The sequence below is a fragment of the Coturnix japonica genome, chromosome 4 (assembly GCF_001577835.2).
Source record: "Coturnix japonica isolate 7356 chromosome 4, Coturnix japonica 2.1, whole genome shotgun sequence".
Lineage (NCBI taxonomy): Eukaryota > Metazoa > Chordata > Aves > Galliformes > Phasianidae > Coturnix > Coturnix japonica.
In genome coordinates, this window is record NC_029519.1 from 28,122,596 (window position 1) to 28,137,529 (window position 14,934).

At 41.1% G+C, this 14,934-nt stretch overlaps 1 protein-coding gene across 4 annotated transcripts in view; it reads left to right on the forward strand.

The window, feature by feature from the left end:
- The first annotated feature begins 26 nt into the window (after positions 1–26).
- The window catches only part of ARHGAP10 (Rho GTPase activating protein 10), a 127,701-nt gene continuing 112,793 nt past the window's right edge, over positions 27–14,934 (forward strand). For 2 of the 4 annotated variants that reach the window (XM_015861096.2, XM_015861094.1), the window contains exon 1: positions 28–301. In XM_015861096.2, coding sequence (XP_015716582.1) covers positions 148–301 — 154 coding nt within the window. In that variant the 5' untranslated portion in view covers positions 28–147. Of the gene's footprint in view, positions 302–14,934 lie in introns of all 4 variants that reach the window. The other 2 variants (XM_032444511.1, XM_015861093.2) reach the window with 2 other exon arrangements.

The following is a 14,934-nucleotide window of genomic DNA, read 5'->3' on the forward strand; positions in this document are numbered from 1 at the left end:
GGCGGGGCTCGGCGGCGGGGCTGCCGGGAGCGGGCCGCCTCCCCTGCCCAGCCCTGCGCTCTTTGTGGCCGCCGTGCAGCCGGGCTGCGGGCTGCTCGTCGCGGAGGTCGGTGTGAGGAGGGGAGCGCGGCGTGGTGTAGCGCAGCCATGGGGCTGCAGCCTCTGGAGTTCAGCGACTGCTACCTGGATAGCCCCTGGTTCAGGGAACGGGTGCGAGCCCATGAGGCCGAGCTGGAAAAGACCAATAAGTTTATCAAGGATTTGCTCAAGGATGGAAAAAACCTGATCGCCGCCACCAAAAGTGAGTAAGAGATGCGGTGGAACGCCGGCTCCGAGCTATCTTGGCCGGGCCCTGGTTTGTGTCTTTGTCGGTTCGGGGCCCGGAGCGTGCTAAGGTGTTAATCTTTCGGGAGGATTGCCTTGGCGTTGTACCCGTGCGTTGCCAAGCCGAGCGGCTTGAGAATTGCCTCTCTGAAAATAAAGAAAGGCTGTGTGTCATGTGTGCCTATGGTGTCGGTGGGGAAGCTGCTGAAACGACGCTTCGGTTACAATTTTCAGTTGGAATCACAAAGCTTACGGGTCTGCGGTACAGCACTGCTACCAGCTCTGTGCTTGGCCACTGAATGGCCTTCTTGAATGTATTTATGTATTTATATATTTGTATACAGTGTGTATAAATAGTAGCTGTGCTGTGGTTTGGTGCCCACATTAATGCACACTCTTACAGTGGTCTAGTGGTAATGCAATTTCTTCATCTAACTTAAGATACAGCACTGTAGTTTCCTTTGAAATATCTATGAGGATGACTGACTATAGTTGATTATTCAAATGAGCAACTAACAGAGCAGTGTGACACTGCCTTCTCGAAAGTATTCTGCGTCTCTGATGTCACAGAAAACATCTGAAAGCAGAGAACCACAGCTGCCAAGATATTTCCTTAAAGTAAGCTGCGAAGGATTAGGCCAGTGGTGAGGGCAGTGCAGCTGTCTGGATATGATGGGGGTCCTAAAAACAGAGGTAATTGGTCAGATGCAAATAGAGGAATTTCCTTCTCTTTCTCTGTTTGATGTGCTCGGGCAAAAAAGATAGAAAATGCTTTATCATGTTTCACTTCTTTGTAACTCCTGTTTGCTGTCCAGGTAATGCTCAGTTCTTGCAGATCAGGTGTTATTTAAGGATGGATTTTAATGTGACATTTGGATGTGTGAAAGCCCTGTCTTCTCTGAGGCCCCTGACTCCTGCGCAGTTCTGTACTGATAACAGCAGTGTAGTGCACAGTGCATGGGAAACTTAGCTTTGTGTGCTAAGCTTTCTTAAGCATTTCAGTACGTCTCCCCTCTTAGAAAGCCCTGTTTGACAGGTTTGAATTGGGTCACGTTCCTCTGCTGCTGGTATTGAAGTGTCAGGTTTTCAGTGGATACCGAAGACAAACCAAACCAGTTAAAATATTAGTGGTTTGCCTGCTGGTGGTTCTTATGATTTCAGAAGAAAACGTTGGCATCTGACTATGCTGAGGAGCCTCATTCTTTCGCTGTCAAGAAACCAAATGAGATCGATATTTGTTCTGAAAAATGGGCTCACAAAGTGGTCTGGATACACCTATTAAACACTATGTTTTCTACACAAAGTCTGGCTTACTATCTAGAGAATGTAAAAATAAAATAGGGAATTTCAAGAGCTTAAGACTGCATCTTAGGCAACTGTTGAGTATGATTTGTTTTGCAAAGTTGTTTTAGTCTTTTGAATCGTATTAATTGCCAGAAGTGAACATAATAAACTTATCTGATTGGGCTGTAATATACGGAATATATCAGCCCGGTGTTCTTAAGTTTGTGTGAAATGCACAGACTGCACAGAAAGCACCTGCACTTCCTTCTCTTAATTTTATTCAGAACCGCGCTTTCCCTATGTCACTTGTAAAGCAGTGGCTTACCAGAAATGTTGTGAAGATTCTTTAGGTGTGAGTAACTTCAGTGACTGAGTACATCACATTTCCTGTCTGACAGTCAGTGCTGCCAGTGGCTTTGATGCTGCTGACTCTGGGTTACATCTTGCAAGATGATAAGCAGATACTGCCGCCACTCCCTCTGATCATAGAAGTTATTGGTGCCTCCTGGGACAACAGTGACAGCACTGTGGATCTTCTCTTTGTGTCCTTCCTGTTTGTCTCCATGGTTGTAAAGGGAGTGTGTATTCCACCTAAACTTAGAAGGGCTGATTTTTGTCAATACAGAGCTATACTGCTTTTTAGTAGCAAAATAAAATCGATATCTTCTGTGTTCCTTACTTGGTGAGCTTCCAGTCTTCGGTATAAGGCATATATCAAATGTATCTTTACAATACAAGTCTTTCAAGAATCTGATAGAAAGATAAACAAGACAGGCTCATAGCTGTCTTGTTTCCTGTATCATGGTTTGAATTGCCAAGTTCAAACTAAATACTGGAAGAGTGACTAAACAATAGGTGTCTCTTCCATTTCTTATGACAGTTAAATGTCATTTAAAAGGAGCACAGGAAAACTACTTTTCCAATGATCAGTAAACACAAGCATGTAACACAATACATGTAAGCTGTTCAGAATAAAAATATAACATATCTCAGGAGATTCCAGTTCAGTCAAAGAAGCCAGGATCAAAATAGCTTAAAATAGCTTCTGGATGGAGTTAGTAATTCTTCTGTTGAAAGAAACTGTATTTAAAGGTGACTGATCAGAGAACACTTATTCTGAAATGAAGTAAGAATTTGAGAGGATTGGTTCTGATTTCTTAAAATCTGTGATGCAAATTATTGGAAGCTTCAGAACATGCTGGATAGATGCTACACACTTATTTCCTAAGTCTTGGCTTGTGTAACTCTTGACAGGAGCATGAGATCTGAACATTTTTCTAATGCTGTGTCTTTTCTGTAAATGTACAGCGGGAGCTGCTTCTTTGTATAGGATGGGATTCCCCCCTCCGGGTAGAGTAGAAAGAGTCATAGGAAGGCTTTGGAAAGATGCTTGTGTGTGCCCGCAGCCTGTAAGCCCAGCCTTGCTCTTCCTGGATATAAGCTCGAATCAGAGGAGAACTCAGCGTGGGTTCAACTATGGCAATTTTGTGACAGGCTGATGAAGAGGAAAGAGAGGAGCTGGGAAAACAGAGATGATGTGTTCCCAAGAGCCTTTCAAGTGACTGTCCGTAGGCAATGCCCATTCATGGGAAGCCCAGGAAAAGATCGGTAGGGATGAGGCCACCCGTGAGGTCTCAGCCTCAACTGAAATGTCTCATAAAGCCTTTTATAAAGTCAGAACCATCTAGAGCTGCTACCACGAGGGCACCACAGGATTCAGGTACTCCAATCACTTGTGCTGGAATCCAGAGTAGCCACTGTCATCCGCTTGCACCCTTGGAAACTTGCCTGACCACCCAGTTTTCATTTGTCATACATGTTGCTGTGCATCTGTTTTGACAGAGAGCAGGATGGATCCTACTGTACCTTGAGGTTTTGGTTTGTGAGCTGATTTTGTGAGTTGTTAGCTGTTGTATTTGCTGTGACAGAGAAGGAAAGCGGTTGTCATCATTAGTTTAATGCTACTCTCTGCAGGCAGCTCAACGTACTCAGAATTCTAGTGACTTTTTTTTCTATTTTTGATTCATGCTTTTTAAAGAAAAGTTATTCCTTTACATTCCTTTAAAATTGGTTATCTATAAAGGATAAGGGAAAGACTTTCTTAAAAATAAATAAATAAATAAGACCCCCCTCCAACAAAACATGAAGTAGAACATGGCATTTAGCTCCACCCAAAGTACATCATTCATTACTGTGTCAGTAGCTATAAAAAGTGTCAAGCTCATTCTGTGGAGGATGTCAGTTTGTCATCTTGTATCACGTCTTTTCAGCTTGCATTACTAACTAGCTCCGTTGCCTTCTTTGTCTCGCACATGTTCCACTGTTTGTTTTCTGTTCCAGTCTATTCAAAGTACAGCACTGTGCTAGTGAGCTAGAACATATTTCATCAAATACAAGAGTTTTATCAATGATAAGAGATGTAACATGTTGTTCTTGACTGAAGTGATTCTGTCTTTTGAAAAAAAATTGTGGAAATGTCAGTTTTCAGCTTTAGATAAACCGTGGGTGGTCACTGGAGAGAAGTGGTGTCTACTGTCACTTTTAGTCTTTGGGACAAAACAAAAAAGGAAGTGGAGCAGTTTAGAATTCTTAGAAAAGCTGTCTGGTAGCTTATGCTCAAGTTCATTTCCTGAATTTAATGATAAGCCTTTTGGAAATTGAATATATTGAATTTTAGGGAGTTTATTTCATTTTAAGGAGACTTTATTGTTCTATAGTTTGTAAAGTCAAAACACCTGCTTGCAATTAAGTAGCAAGAAAGCAGATCTGCTGCTAAGGCTAACAATGTCTTCCATTCCTGAAATGATATTGTACTCTTTAGGTCTGTAATGTTAATATGCTGTATGTTTTGATAAGCAAAAATTATGATGCTTAAGTCAGTCTAAAATGAACCTCATAGGCTTCAGTGAGGCAGACCTCTCTTTGTGATGTGTGCTAATGTTTGATAAGGAGGCAGGGAGGGGAGATTCCACGCTTTGTAGTGCTCTTTCTTTAGGACTTGTAGCAGCAAAAATGGCATGCTAGATGCTGCACCCCTACTGCCAAGGGTAGCGTTAGGAAACTTGTTTTGCAGTGTCACAGAAGAGCTGCATCTCAGTGCTTCCCTTTCCCCCACCTTCCTGGCTGGTGTTTGGTACTGCATCAATTACATGCACGATCGCTTTGACTTTTGTGCTCAGTTTAACACTTGGGGATTTTTTATGACTTTTGAATGTTTGATGGAGTTCCCCTTTGCATCTGGGGTTTAGAGAGTCTATGGGAATTGTTGAGTCACAGCCTGAAGCACTGATTGATCACCTGAGGCAGGTACTGATCGTCAGCCTGAGAGCACAGGTAAAGGCAATTCAGCTGTGTGACCAGAAGGGGTGGAGCCTGGCTGCATTTCTCCATTTAAGGGCTGACTGCCATTGGGGAAGGATCTCTTTCTGGAGATTGCTCCCTTTGGAGTTTTCTATTGCAAGTCTAGGACGTGGGTGAGCATTTTCATTTATCTTTGGTTATCTCTTTCCACTGTGATAATCATTCTAATTATACAACCTGTAAAATACCATCCTAACTGTGCCACTCTAACTGTACATTTTTTGATTGTGCAGTCTCTAATGCTACTTTTCTAAATTTCCAAGTCAGACATGCTATTTTTCCTATGATGTGCTGTTATGGGCATGCTATTAAACATTCTGTGTTGATCATTGTGAGCTTTTTCATGAGGCAAGAAATTGAGGTATTTTGAGCAATTGAATGCTTTCATGAATGCTTACATGAGGGAATGTAAAATATACAGTCAGGTTGGCATGGGCACATTATTGGCAGAATAGTTAAAGAAACTACTGTTAAGAGACAATTTACATAGGTCAGCTTTGATTGGCATCCAGAATCTACCCTATTGCTAAGCCAAATCTATCTTCTTTAGCAGCATAAAACAAAAACATGATACTTTGCAGTGTGAGAGCAGAGGCTGGCACGGGATCTTTATCCTAGCAGCTCCATGAAGGTTGTGTTATGTGTGACTGTGCTGGAAAACAGCTGCAGGTGCTGCAAGTAAAACACCCTACACTGCATGCTGGGGATAGCTAAAGTGCCTGGAAAAGCATCTCACCAGCAAAGAGTATATTGGAACTGAGATACCTTAAGAGCAAGCTGTGCTTGTGTTTATGCTGTTCTCAAGTTATTTTTCTAGGCAGGTGTTCTTGGTAACTTCTGGCAGACAAAATGAATGCTACATTTATTTTTTTTTTTCTTTTTTCTTTCTCCTATGCTTACTTGCAGCTGTGGACTGAGCTTCCCACCATTATTCTGTTCTTATCGTGTTCTTATGTCTTCTGGCCTCTGGTTTTTGTTTTCTTCTGAGTCATCTTTTGCCTCACCTTTAATGAGCAAAATTTGAGAGAAAATAGCCAGACATTCAAAAGCAATGTAAGCATTACAAGCTAAGGCTAGATAAGAAGTTTCTGATCCTTAGGTTGTTATCTATGGGAAGGAAGCAGAGGCAGGGAAGAATAGCGTGCAGAGATGGAAAATTATAGTCTTGTTAAATTGATGTGGTTTTACTACTGTCCACATCTTTGATGAAATTTACTGTTTTTTTTTCTTTGGAGCTGTCTCTCTAGCTTAGAGGATTGAGCAGGTAGAGGTATCAGGTCATTAGGTAGGTTAAGAGGTTCTGACTCTACCCTCCCAGCTGATCTGATTGTTACAGTCTCCCTTAATTCTCTTTAGCTTGTGTATTCTGTGTCCTTGAAGGGGGGGGGGGGGGGATAAAGGAAAAAAAACTAAACCAAAAAGCAACAACAAAACCACCATTCTGTTTAATTCAGCAAGAAGGCTTAAATAACCACGATAAAACTGAGCAGTACGTGTTGTATTCAGATCAGGCCTTAGAGGAGGTTGTAGAGCTTGTGAAGTCCAGGCCATTCTAGGTCAGCTTCTTGCTAGTAAGAGGTTTTCAGCAGTGAAATTTGTCCCTTTCCCCACTAGGCTGAATTAAGGCTCAGAAATGGCAAATGGAGTGATAGAAGCTTGTAGCATTTCAGCCTAAAGAAAATGGATATATCAAATCTCAAAGCAGAGTGATTATCTTAGTCTTGTTTGTTGTAACCTGTTGTTTATCAGCTGGTATAAAAACTTGCATGCTTTAAAAACAATGGAATACGGGTATGATGGGACGTACATATATTTAAAAGTTAATTAAGTTTCAGCTTGTAAACAGGAGAAGGGAACATCTTGCCAGGTCACCAGGGACTAGAGGAAAAACTTTTGAAGTACAAGTTCAGGGCACATCAATGTTTTGAGAACAAAAATAGCATAATCTGCATTGATGGTGTTACTTTCCCATTAAAATATCAGGTCTTTAGGCTGTCTGTAGAAGAGACCTGTTCTAATTAACAAGCCAATTAAAAGCTGAATAACTGTTTTCCTAAAGCTTTGTCAATTCAATTTCTTTTTCTTTTTTTTTTTTTTCTTTTTTTTTTTTCCCTCATATATAAGCTTTTCTGTAAAAATAAAGACTTTTCTCCAGGATGCTCTTTAAAAGTTTTTTTGCTGTATGGTGTGACTCTGTAATGTGATTTTAAAAAAAAAAAAGTACCATGGTAATAGCAGGGTGGCAGAATCTTTGGCTGCAGCAAATTAGGATGAGCCCAAATGCAAGAGCTAAGGATACAGAAATGAAGGAAAACAGCTACTTACTTTTAGAATTACTTAAGGAGATAGAGATCTCCAGCAAGGTGCCCTTGCCTTCCCTGCCAACCTGGGTCCACCCCTTCTGGTCTCTCAGGAACATTACATACACCTGAGCTCCAGTGGGCTGGCCCTGCCTTCCCACCAGGTGCTCAATCACTGCTTCAAGCTGTGACTTATCACCACATGCAACAGAAATGCTATTACTGTTCTTTTGTTATGCTTTTTTTTTTTTTTTTTTTAAATCTCTACTTTCAGTAGTTTTAAATTTATGTCACCTTTTGACTAGCTGTTGCAGTGTTATAACACATTCAGCACTTTTGACAGAAGACACTAAACAACTTGGCTATATTACATCGTTCATAGCTTCTTTTACTTCTAGTCATGGAAATAGAAGAATGTAATGCTAAAGGGAATCTGCAAGTGCTCCTCTGTCCCTTGGCCACAACTTGTTATAAAACATTCCTGTATCTACCAACACCATTTGTGCTCTTCCCATGAAGTACTGTAGGGGTTGTATCTGGGTGGGAAGGCAGTCTTCTTGTGGGGCTGTGAACTAGCCTGTCAAGCATGAATTTTTATGTATTTATTTTTTTAAAACTGTTTTCATAGAATCACAGAATCATCAAGGTTGGAAAAAACCTACAAGATCATCCATTCCAACCATCCCTTATCACCAGTAGTTCTCACTAAACCATGTCCCTAAACATTTGTTGAACGCCTCCAGGGTTGGTGACTGCATTCCCTCCCTGGACATTCCATTCCAATGCTTGACCACTCTCTCAGAAAAGTAGTATTTCCTAATATCCAGTGTGAATCTCCCCTGGGGCAACTTGAGGCCATTCTCTCTAGTCCTATCACTAGTTATGTGACAGAATAGGTTGACTCCCAGCTCACTGCAGCCTCCTTCACATAATTATAGAGAACAATAAGGTCACTTGTGAGCCTTCCCTTCTCCAGACTGGACAATCCCACCTCTCTCAGCTGCTTCTCATAAGTCCTGTACTCCAGTCCCCTCATAAACTTTGTTGCTATTTTCTGTACGTGTTCTATGGCCTTGATGTATTTCTTGCAGTGAGGGTCCCAAAATTGAATGTAGTACCTGAGCTGTGGCCTCACCAGTGCTGAGTTCACTGCTTCTGCTAGCAGCACTATTTCTGATACAAAGCAGGATGCCATTGACCTTCTTGGCCACCTGGGCATAATGCTGGCTTGTGTTCAGCTGAGCAGTGACCCAGGTCAGTTTCTTCTATGTGATCTTCTAGCCACGCTGCCCTAGGCCTGTAACGTTGCCTAGGATTTTTGTGGTCAAAGCGCAGGACCCAGCACTTGGTCTTGTTGAACCTCATCCCTTTGTCTTCAGCCCAGTGATGCGGCCTGTCCAGATCCCTCTGTAGGCCTTGCTACCCTCAGGCAGATTGATGCTTACAGCCAGCTTGGTGTAATCTGCAAAATTACTGAGGGGGCACTCAATGCCCTTATGCAGGTCATCAGTAAAGATATTGAAGAGGACAGGCCCCAGTATCAACCCCTGGGGAATACCTCTTGTGACCAGTCATCAGCTAGATTTAAGTCCATTCCCCACCACTCTCTGGGTCTGGCCCTGCAGCTGGTTCTTTACCCAGCAAAGAGTACACCTGTCTGAGCCATGGACTGCTAGCTTCTGCAGGAGAATACTGTGGGAGACAGCATTGAAGGCTTCACTGAAGTCAAGGTTGACTACATCAACAGCCTTTCCTTTATCCACTGGGCAAGTCACTAGATTGTAGAAGGGGATCAGGTTGGTCAAGGAGGAGCTGCCCTTTGTGAGCCCATGCTGGCTAGGCCTGATCCCCAGCTTGTCCCACACATGCTATGTGATCTCTCTCAAGACAATCTGCTCCGTAACCTTCCCTGGTGCTGAGGTCAGGCTGTAGTTCCTCAGATCCTCTTTATGACTCAGCTTGTAGGTAGGAGTCCCATTGGCAAGTCTCCAGTCTTCTGTGATCTTTTCTGTTGACCAGGAATGCTGATAGATGATGGAAAGCAGCTTGGCTATCACCTCCACCAGTTCCCTCAGCACTCTTGTATAGCTCTCATCTGGCCCCATGGGTGTTTTACAGAATGTTAACACGTTGATGTGGTAGATCTCATTTAGTGAATGCTATTGAGTGAATTTCAACATTGTTTTGTTTCCCTCTCACATTCTCTGCTTAATTCTGTTGGTTTTGTTTTCTGTCAGTCACTTTACAAATTGTCTTTTGATGGTGTCTGGACTATCGTTCCTCTCTGGATTAAGGCTTGCGTGAACATTTTTGTTGTACTTTGTGGTATAGCGAATTGAAAACTTGGTGTTGTCAGCAAATGTTCTTTCATAGGATACCTACAAAAATAAAGAAAAAAAACCAACAAAAAAACAACACAGAACAAAGCAGTAGAAGAAGCTGTATGTAGGAAATGTCATCACAAAAATTAAAGATAAGCCTGCTTGCTTAGGATCAGCCTAATAACAACCTGTTTGAAATTCTTGCTAGTGATTTCCTGTGTTCATTTGTAACCTTGTTTCTTTTGTCATGTAAAACATGTACAATTTAAAATGAGCAAGTATGAGATTAGTCTTAAACAAACAAACAAACCTCGTAGACTACAAAGCATTTTCAAAAGGTATGAAGTATGTACACAATTTTAGATGCTACTCTTTCAACATCTTGCAAAGTATGTTGGGCTGGAAGTCCTGTTTACGGATGAGTGAGATGAGAGACCAAGTCATTAGATAAGACTACACATCAAGTCTTTATTGGAATTGCAGTTAGTAATTAGGAGACCTGGGCGTTTAACCTTGTAAGCAGTGCATTTGAATTAAAATTCTGTTTACTAAAACAGATTGCTGTTCCATGTGCAGTACAATCACAGTGTCTGCATATTCAGGCTACCAATTCAGTTCCCACATGATGATCAGAAATGGTACTGGCACTCACAGATTTGAAGATGTGCCAAACTGTAAACGCTTGGTTTCAGTGCGCAGTCATATTAAACACTGTACTTTCTGGAATCGCAAGCAAAAACTTGAGATTGTGTTTAACTTGGTGATTCTGTCAGAATCAGCAACATTTGCATTTATTCTGGCTTGAAACAAATCCCAAATCTACTGCTCAGTTCCAGAACTAACTCTAAACTGGCATTAATTTTCAGATGCGTGTTGAGTCTCAGTAGGTCAACTCTGACCTATCCAAACCAGGTCTTCTGCCTTGTGATTCTTTCTGTCCCGGGTGCTGCCCTCACCTGCACACGTTAATACTGCTGCTTGCAGTGGCTGCAGTTTCCTGGGGTGGACCTGCCCGGCTCCTGCACCTTGCTTGTATCTGTGACAGCAGCAGAGGTAGCCAGCTGCATACTTTCATGTTCAGTGCCAGTTTGGGCTCACTTTCCTCTTTTCTTTCCTATCCCAGTAACTGTACCAACTCAGCCTCTGTCCTAGCAGATTCTTGCTGCTGAGAGGAGTTCTAAATTTAGCCCCCAATTGTTCCTTCTGGATCCATCCTTAATCCCAATTTGGTGACTGCAGCCTTTAGCAGATAGGAGCCAAGAAAGGCAGTTTTCCCTGCCCATGCTAACATCTCATCATTTGGCAAACTTTCGCTCAACCCAGCAACAACTATTTCTGCTGGCTGCTACTCAGCCCTAGAAGTAATTGGCTGAACTTTTGGATTCTTCTCTTTCTGTGTCTTGACAGTGGTAACTAATAACAAAAAACATCTGAAAATCCTGCAAGTGAATCCTAATATGTCTTGCTTTAACGTGAAATAAGTGGCTCCCACTGAACTGAAATCTAAGTCTTGGTCTGTGTTGGTTTACATTGAGTAATTATGGACAAGTGTCTTAAATTAAAGTAGCCTGAAACTTAGTTTACTAAGAGTGAAGTTTATAAATCATGTGTAAAACCCTTGTGGCTTCTGTTTATGCCACTGGGAAAGAAGATGAAAATCAGAAATGAGTTGGGGTTTTCATGGACAGCAGTCAGCCATGAGCTTCACTGTAAGGTACCAATGGCCACATTGCTTTGTATTTTTAAGTAGTTCGGTAATATGAGGTAATATTAGGTAATATGAGTTGCCTTATTGTTTTTAATACGGAGAATATAATTATGCTCTGAGTTGGTTTCAGACCAAGAACTGTTTATGCAGTGATTACTGTTCATAGATGCCTGCTTTGGAATTTGAACTGAGCTGGCTGGGAGAAGTGTTTTTTCAGGTAGTAGGTACCAGTAGCAACCTGATCTGAGAAATGCAACCTGATCTGAATGCTTTCCTTCACACAGCCAATGGTATGTGAGTAGTTTGTTTTATTCTGTCTTGACTGCACTTTGTTTAAAGTTCTATATAAAGAAGGAATAAACTAGAACTTTCATGCTGCATACGTTTGACTTTTAGTATTTCCATGCTACTGGTACATCAGCTGTCCCAAACTGGTTGCGCTCTTAAACTTAGAATGCAGTGCTGTATATCACTGCTGATTCCAGAGCTGCACTTCTCAATGCTCCTGTGTCCTATGAGAACATTTGCTTTGCCTGTCTGCTCTGCATCTTCCTGGAGATGTAGCTGTCATTTCTATTCAAACAACTATTTGTATAATCTCTACGTTCTGCTCACTGAAGTGAGCAAAAATTGGAATATAAATTATAGCAGAACTTTTCTTTAAATATCTCTGGAAAAAGTATGTTGTGCTTTTCTGTCTTGCACATATGAATCTACATCATATATTCGCTGTGTAGGATGCCTGCTTAGTCAGACATCCTAACATGCCTCCCTTTGAATCACTTTTCCTGCACTCTTAAGTTAGATGCTAATGCTTGAAACATTGCCTAAAGGTTTAAGCATTTGGATGGGCGTTTGTGAAGCAGGGTGATGAGTGATGTTGATGTTGTGATTCTATGATCTCCCAGTGGTATTTGTGTGTGAGCTTATATGTTGTATAGTCATTTCTGTGTACGGATCATCTGTGTTGAGGAGTGAACTAAAATTTACTAATAAGAAAAACTTGTTTGGTATGATGTACTTTCCTAGGCAGGGTTATTAATTGAGTTACAGGATTTTAAGTTGATGACAGCATAGCCCAAAACACACTTTCTCAAACTAACAGGGGCCCTCAAGATTGATACAAGTAGATTGGTACAGGTATCATTTTTGTAGCTATGGTCAGGAAGAGGATGTCATCCATTTGATTGTAAACACCGTAGGCAGTAGTTACTACACCTTGTGGTGCAGTGGTTTCCTGATGGTTCTCTGAGCAGCTTCCTGGCCAGTGATTATGCAGGCTAATTTATGGGGGAAAAACTGTCAGCAAAACCGCAATGAGTTGGGTGAGAGTTGTTATTCAGCGTGTGCTCCATGTGTTTTGGATAATGTGAAAGACTGTGTCAAGTGGTCTTTGCTAATTAATTCTGACATAGCTAATACCTGAAATACGGGCAGAGTGGTCATGTGGCCAACTCATGGATTGTCAGCAGTGAACGTGTTTGTGTTGGGTTGACTGTGTTGTTTTAGGGAAAGGGGTACTGCATAACAAACATGTTAAAAAGCTTTGAACATACTTGGATTTTTCTATGCTGAAATAGAAGATTATGGTAGTTCTGTTCCAAGTGGTTATTTATATATTGAACTGTAGTGTGTGTTCCTTATCTGAAAATGAGGGACAACTATCATTTGACTCTGCACATCTGCCAAATAGGCTGATGTTGAGAATTGAAGTCAGAGGAGGTGCCTATACTGTCAGTCATTACCAGGCACAGCAAATCTGAACTGTGTATCTCTGTTTCACCAGTGGCCCTCAGTGTTTCCTCCACCACTTCTTCTTAACAGATTATAGTGTTGGAAGGGGCACTTAGATGCAGTATATTAGGTGCTGCTTTTGCTTTATGTAATAACAAGGGAAGCAGTTTATTTGGGAGGAGGAAGCAACTAAAACATATGTGTATAGAAATGCTCATGTGCTTGATAGGTGAAACTGCAGATATTGTGACCAGAATAGTTTCCTGTCACAGTAGAAAACAAATCCTCTATCTACCTGAGATTTTCAGTGGTGTTGTTTCTGCTGAAGGAATACTGAATGTGTAAATGTTGGCTTTTAAGTTTAAGAAAAAATGCAAAGGGTATTTTCTGTTCCCTGATTGCATTCCTGTGTCATTGTTTTCCTATTGGCAGTAAGAGAACAGTGTACTCAGCTTGTTAATAAATGAAAGAGCTGCTTTAAGGAAATTCAAATGGTCATTATTCACATTATAAACAAATTCTTCTGAGAGAAGTTGGGAAGTTAATTACATGATGCAGTCTGGAGAAAAAAGTCTTTTCCCTTTCCTTTAAAAGGTCTTAGCATGGGTATGCTTTTTTTGCTTTCTGGCTGTATAACTTTCTTTGTTTTAATTTCTCACTAACAGAGGAAAATTCTTTGTGCATTATAGAAAAAAAGTTTTAATGGATATGGTCAGAAACAGCTGTGCTTGCTCTCGGGCTGAGCCATTTGCTGCAGCCTGTATGATTCCTCACTTAATTTGAATGGCTGTGGATTCTTTTTGCTTTTAGCTCAAAACAAGAAGTTTACGATTCAAGGAAAAAGGGAAAAGGAACCCTCCTTAGCATTTTTCTGAATGACACATTCCTGTGGCCAGCAGGAATCACACAAGTTGAGAAAACAATTTTGCTTGCAAAAGTTTTGCTTGGAGTTAGGGAATGGATTGTGAAATTACTGAACTCAAATAAAACTTAAAAAGACAAAACACAAATTAGAAAAAAATGTGGTGGTGAGCTTGTGACTTGTGTTATGTGCAGCTTCCTCCTTTCTCTCTTCTATTTCTGGTTTTCTTAAACTCTTTCGTGCCTTGGACGTAAGGAGAACCCAAATGTGTGTGACTGAAACGTCTTTGAAAGCACAAAGAATGCCAAAATGAAAGCTTAATCTGCAGCTCTCAAAAGCAGCTTCTAACTGTTAACTTGAGTCTCGCATACCTGAATCTTTGTTATACAAGTCTGACTGGCAGACTGTTTTGGTGCAGAGCTGTGCTATAAGCAGCTGGAGGTTCCTTCAGTCCAGCCTATAGCATGTTAGTTGAGTGGGTTAGTTGAGAAAGTGTTAATTTTGGTTTATTCAGTCATCACACCCATCGCTGTTTCAAATAAATAGAAGATAAACTGGCACTAATGTTTGCATCTTATTCCATTTGGTCTGTTTGGCTGCATCACAGCAATGGGAACTGTGATTTTTATTTTTTTTTTAACAATTTTTTCCCCCGGAACATCGCTAATTCTTTTGTTTTCTCCTTTTATCTTTGTTTGTTTGCTGGTTTGTTTGTTTTCATTCCTTGTTTTTTGTTTCTCCCCGTTTTTCGTGGTAGTTTTTCTTCCTCCTTTCCCTTCAAGTCCAAATCTGATTTCTCAGGGAAGGGCAGTTTCTCATTAGTGCGTAAATACTAATTGCAAATTTGAAGACATATTTCTTGAGAGGCTGTTATATAAAAACACTAGACTAGAATTTTTAGAAGCATCACCTGCCTGTTTTCCCAAAGGTTGCTTCCTAGATATCCTGGAAAGTGTTATAATGCCGTATGTTTTTGCCAGTTAATTGTGAATCTGTGCACTATGAGGAGGATGAGCAGAGTGGATAGAGAAGCGTGCTGCC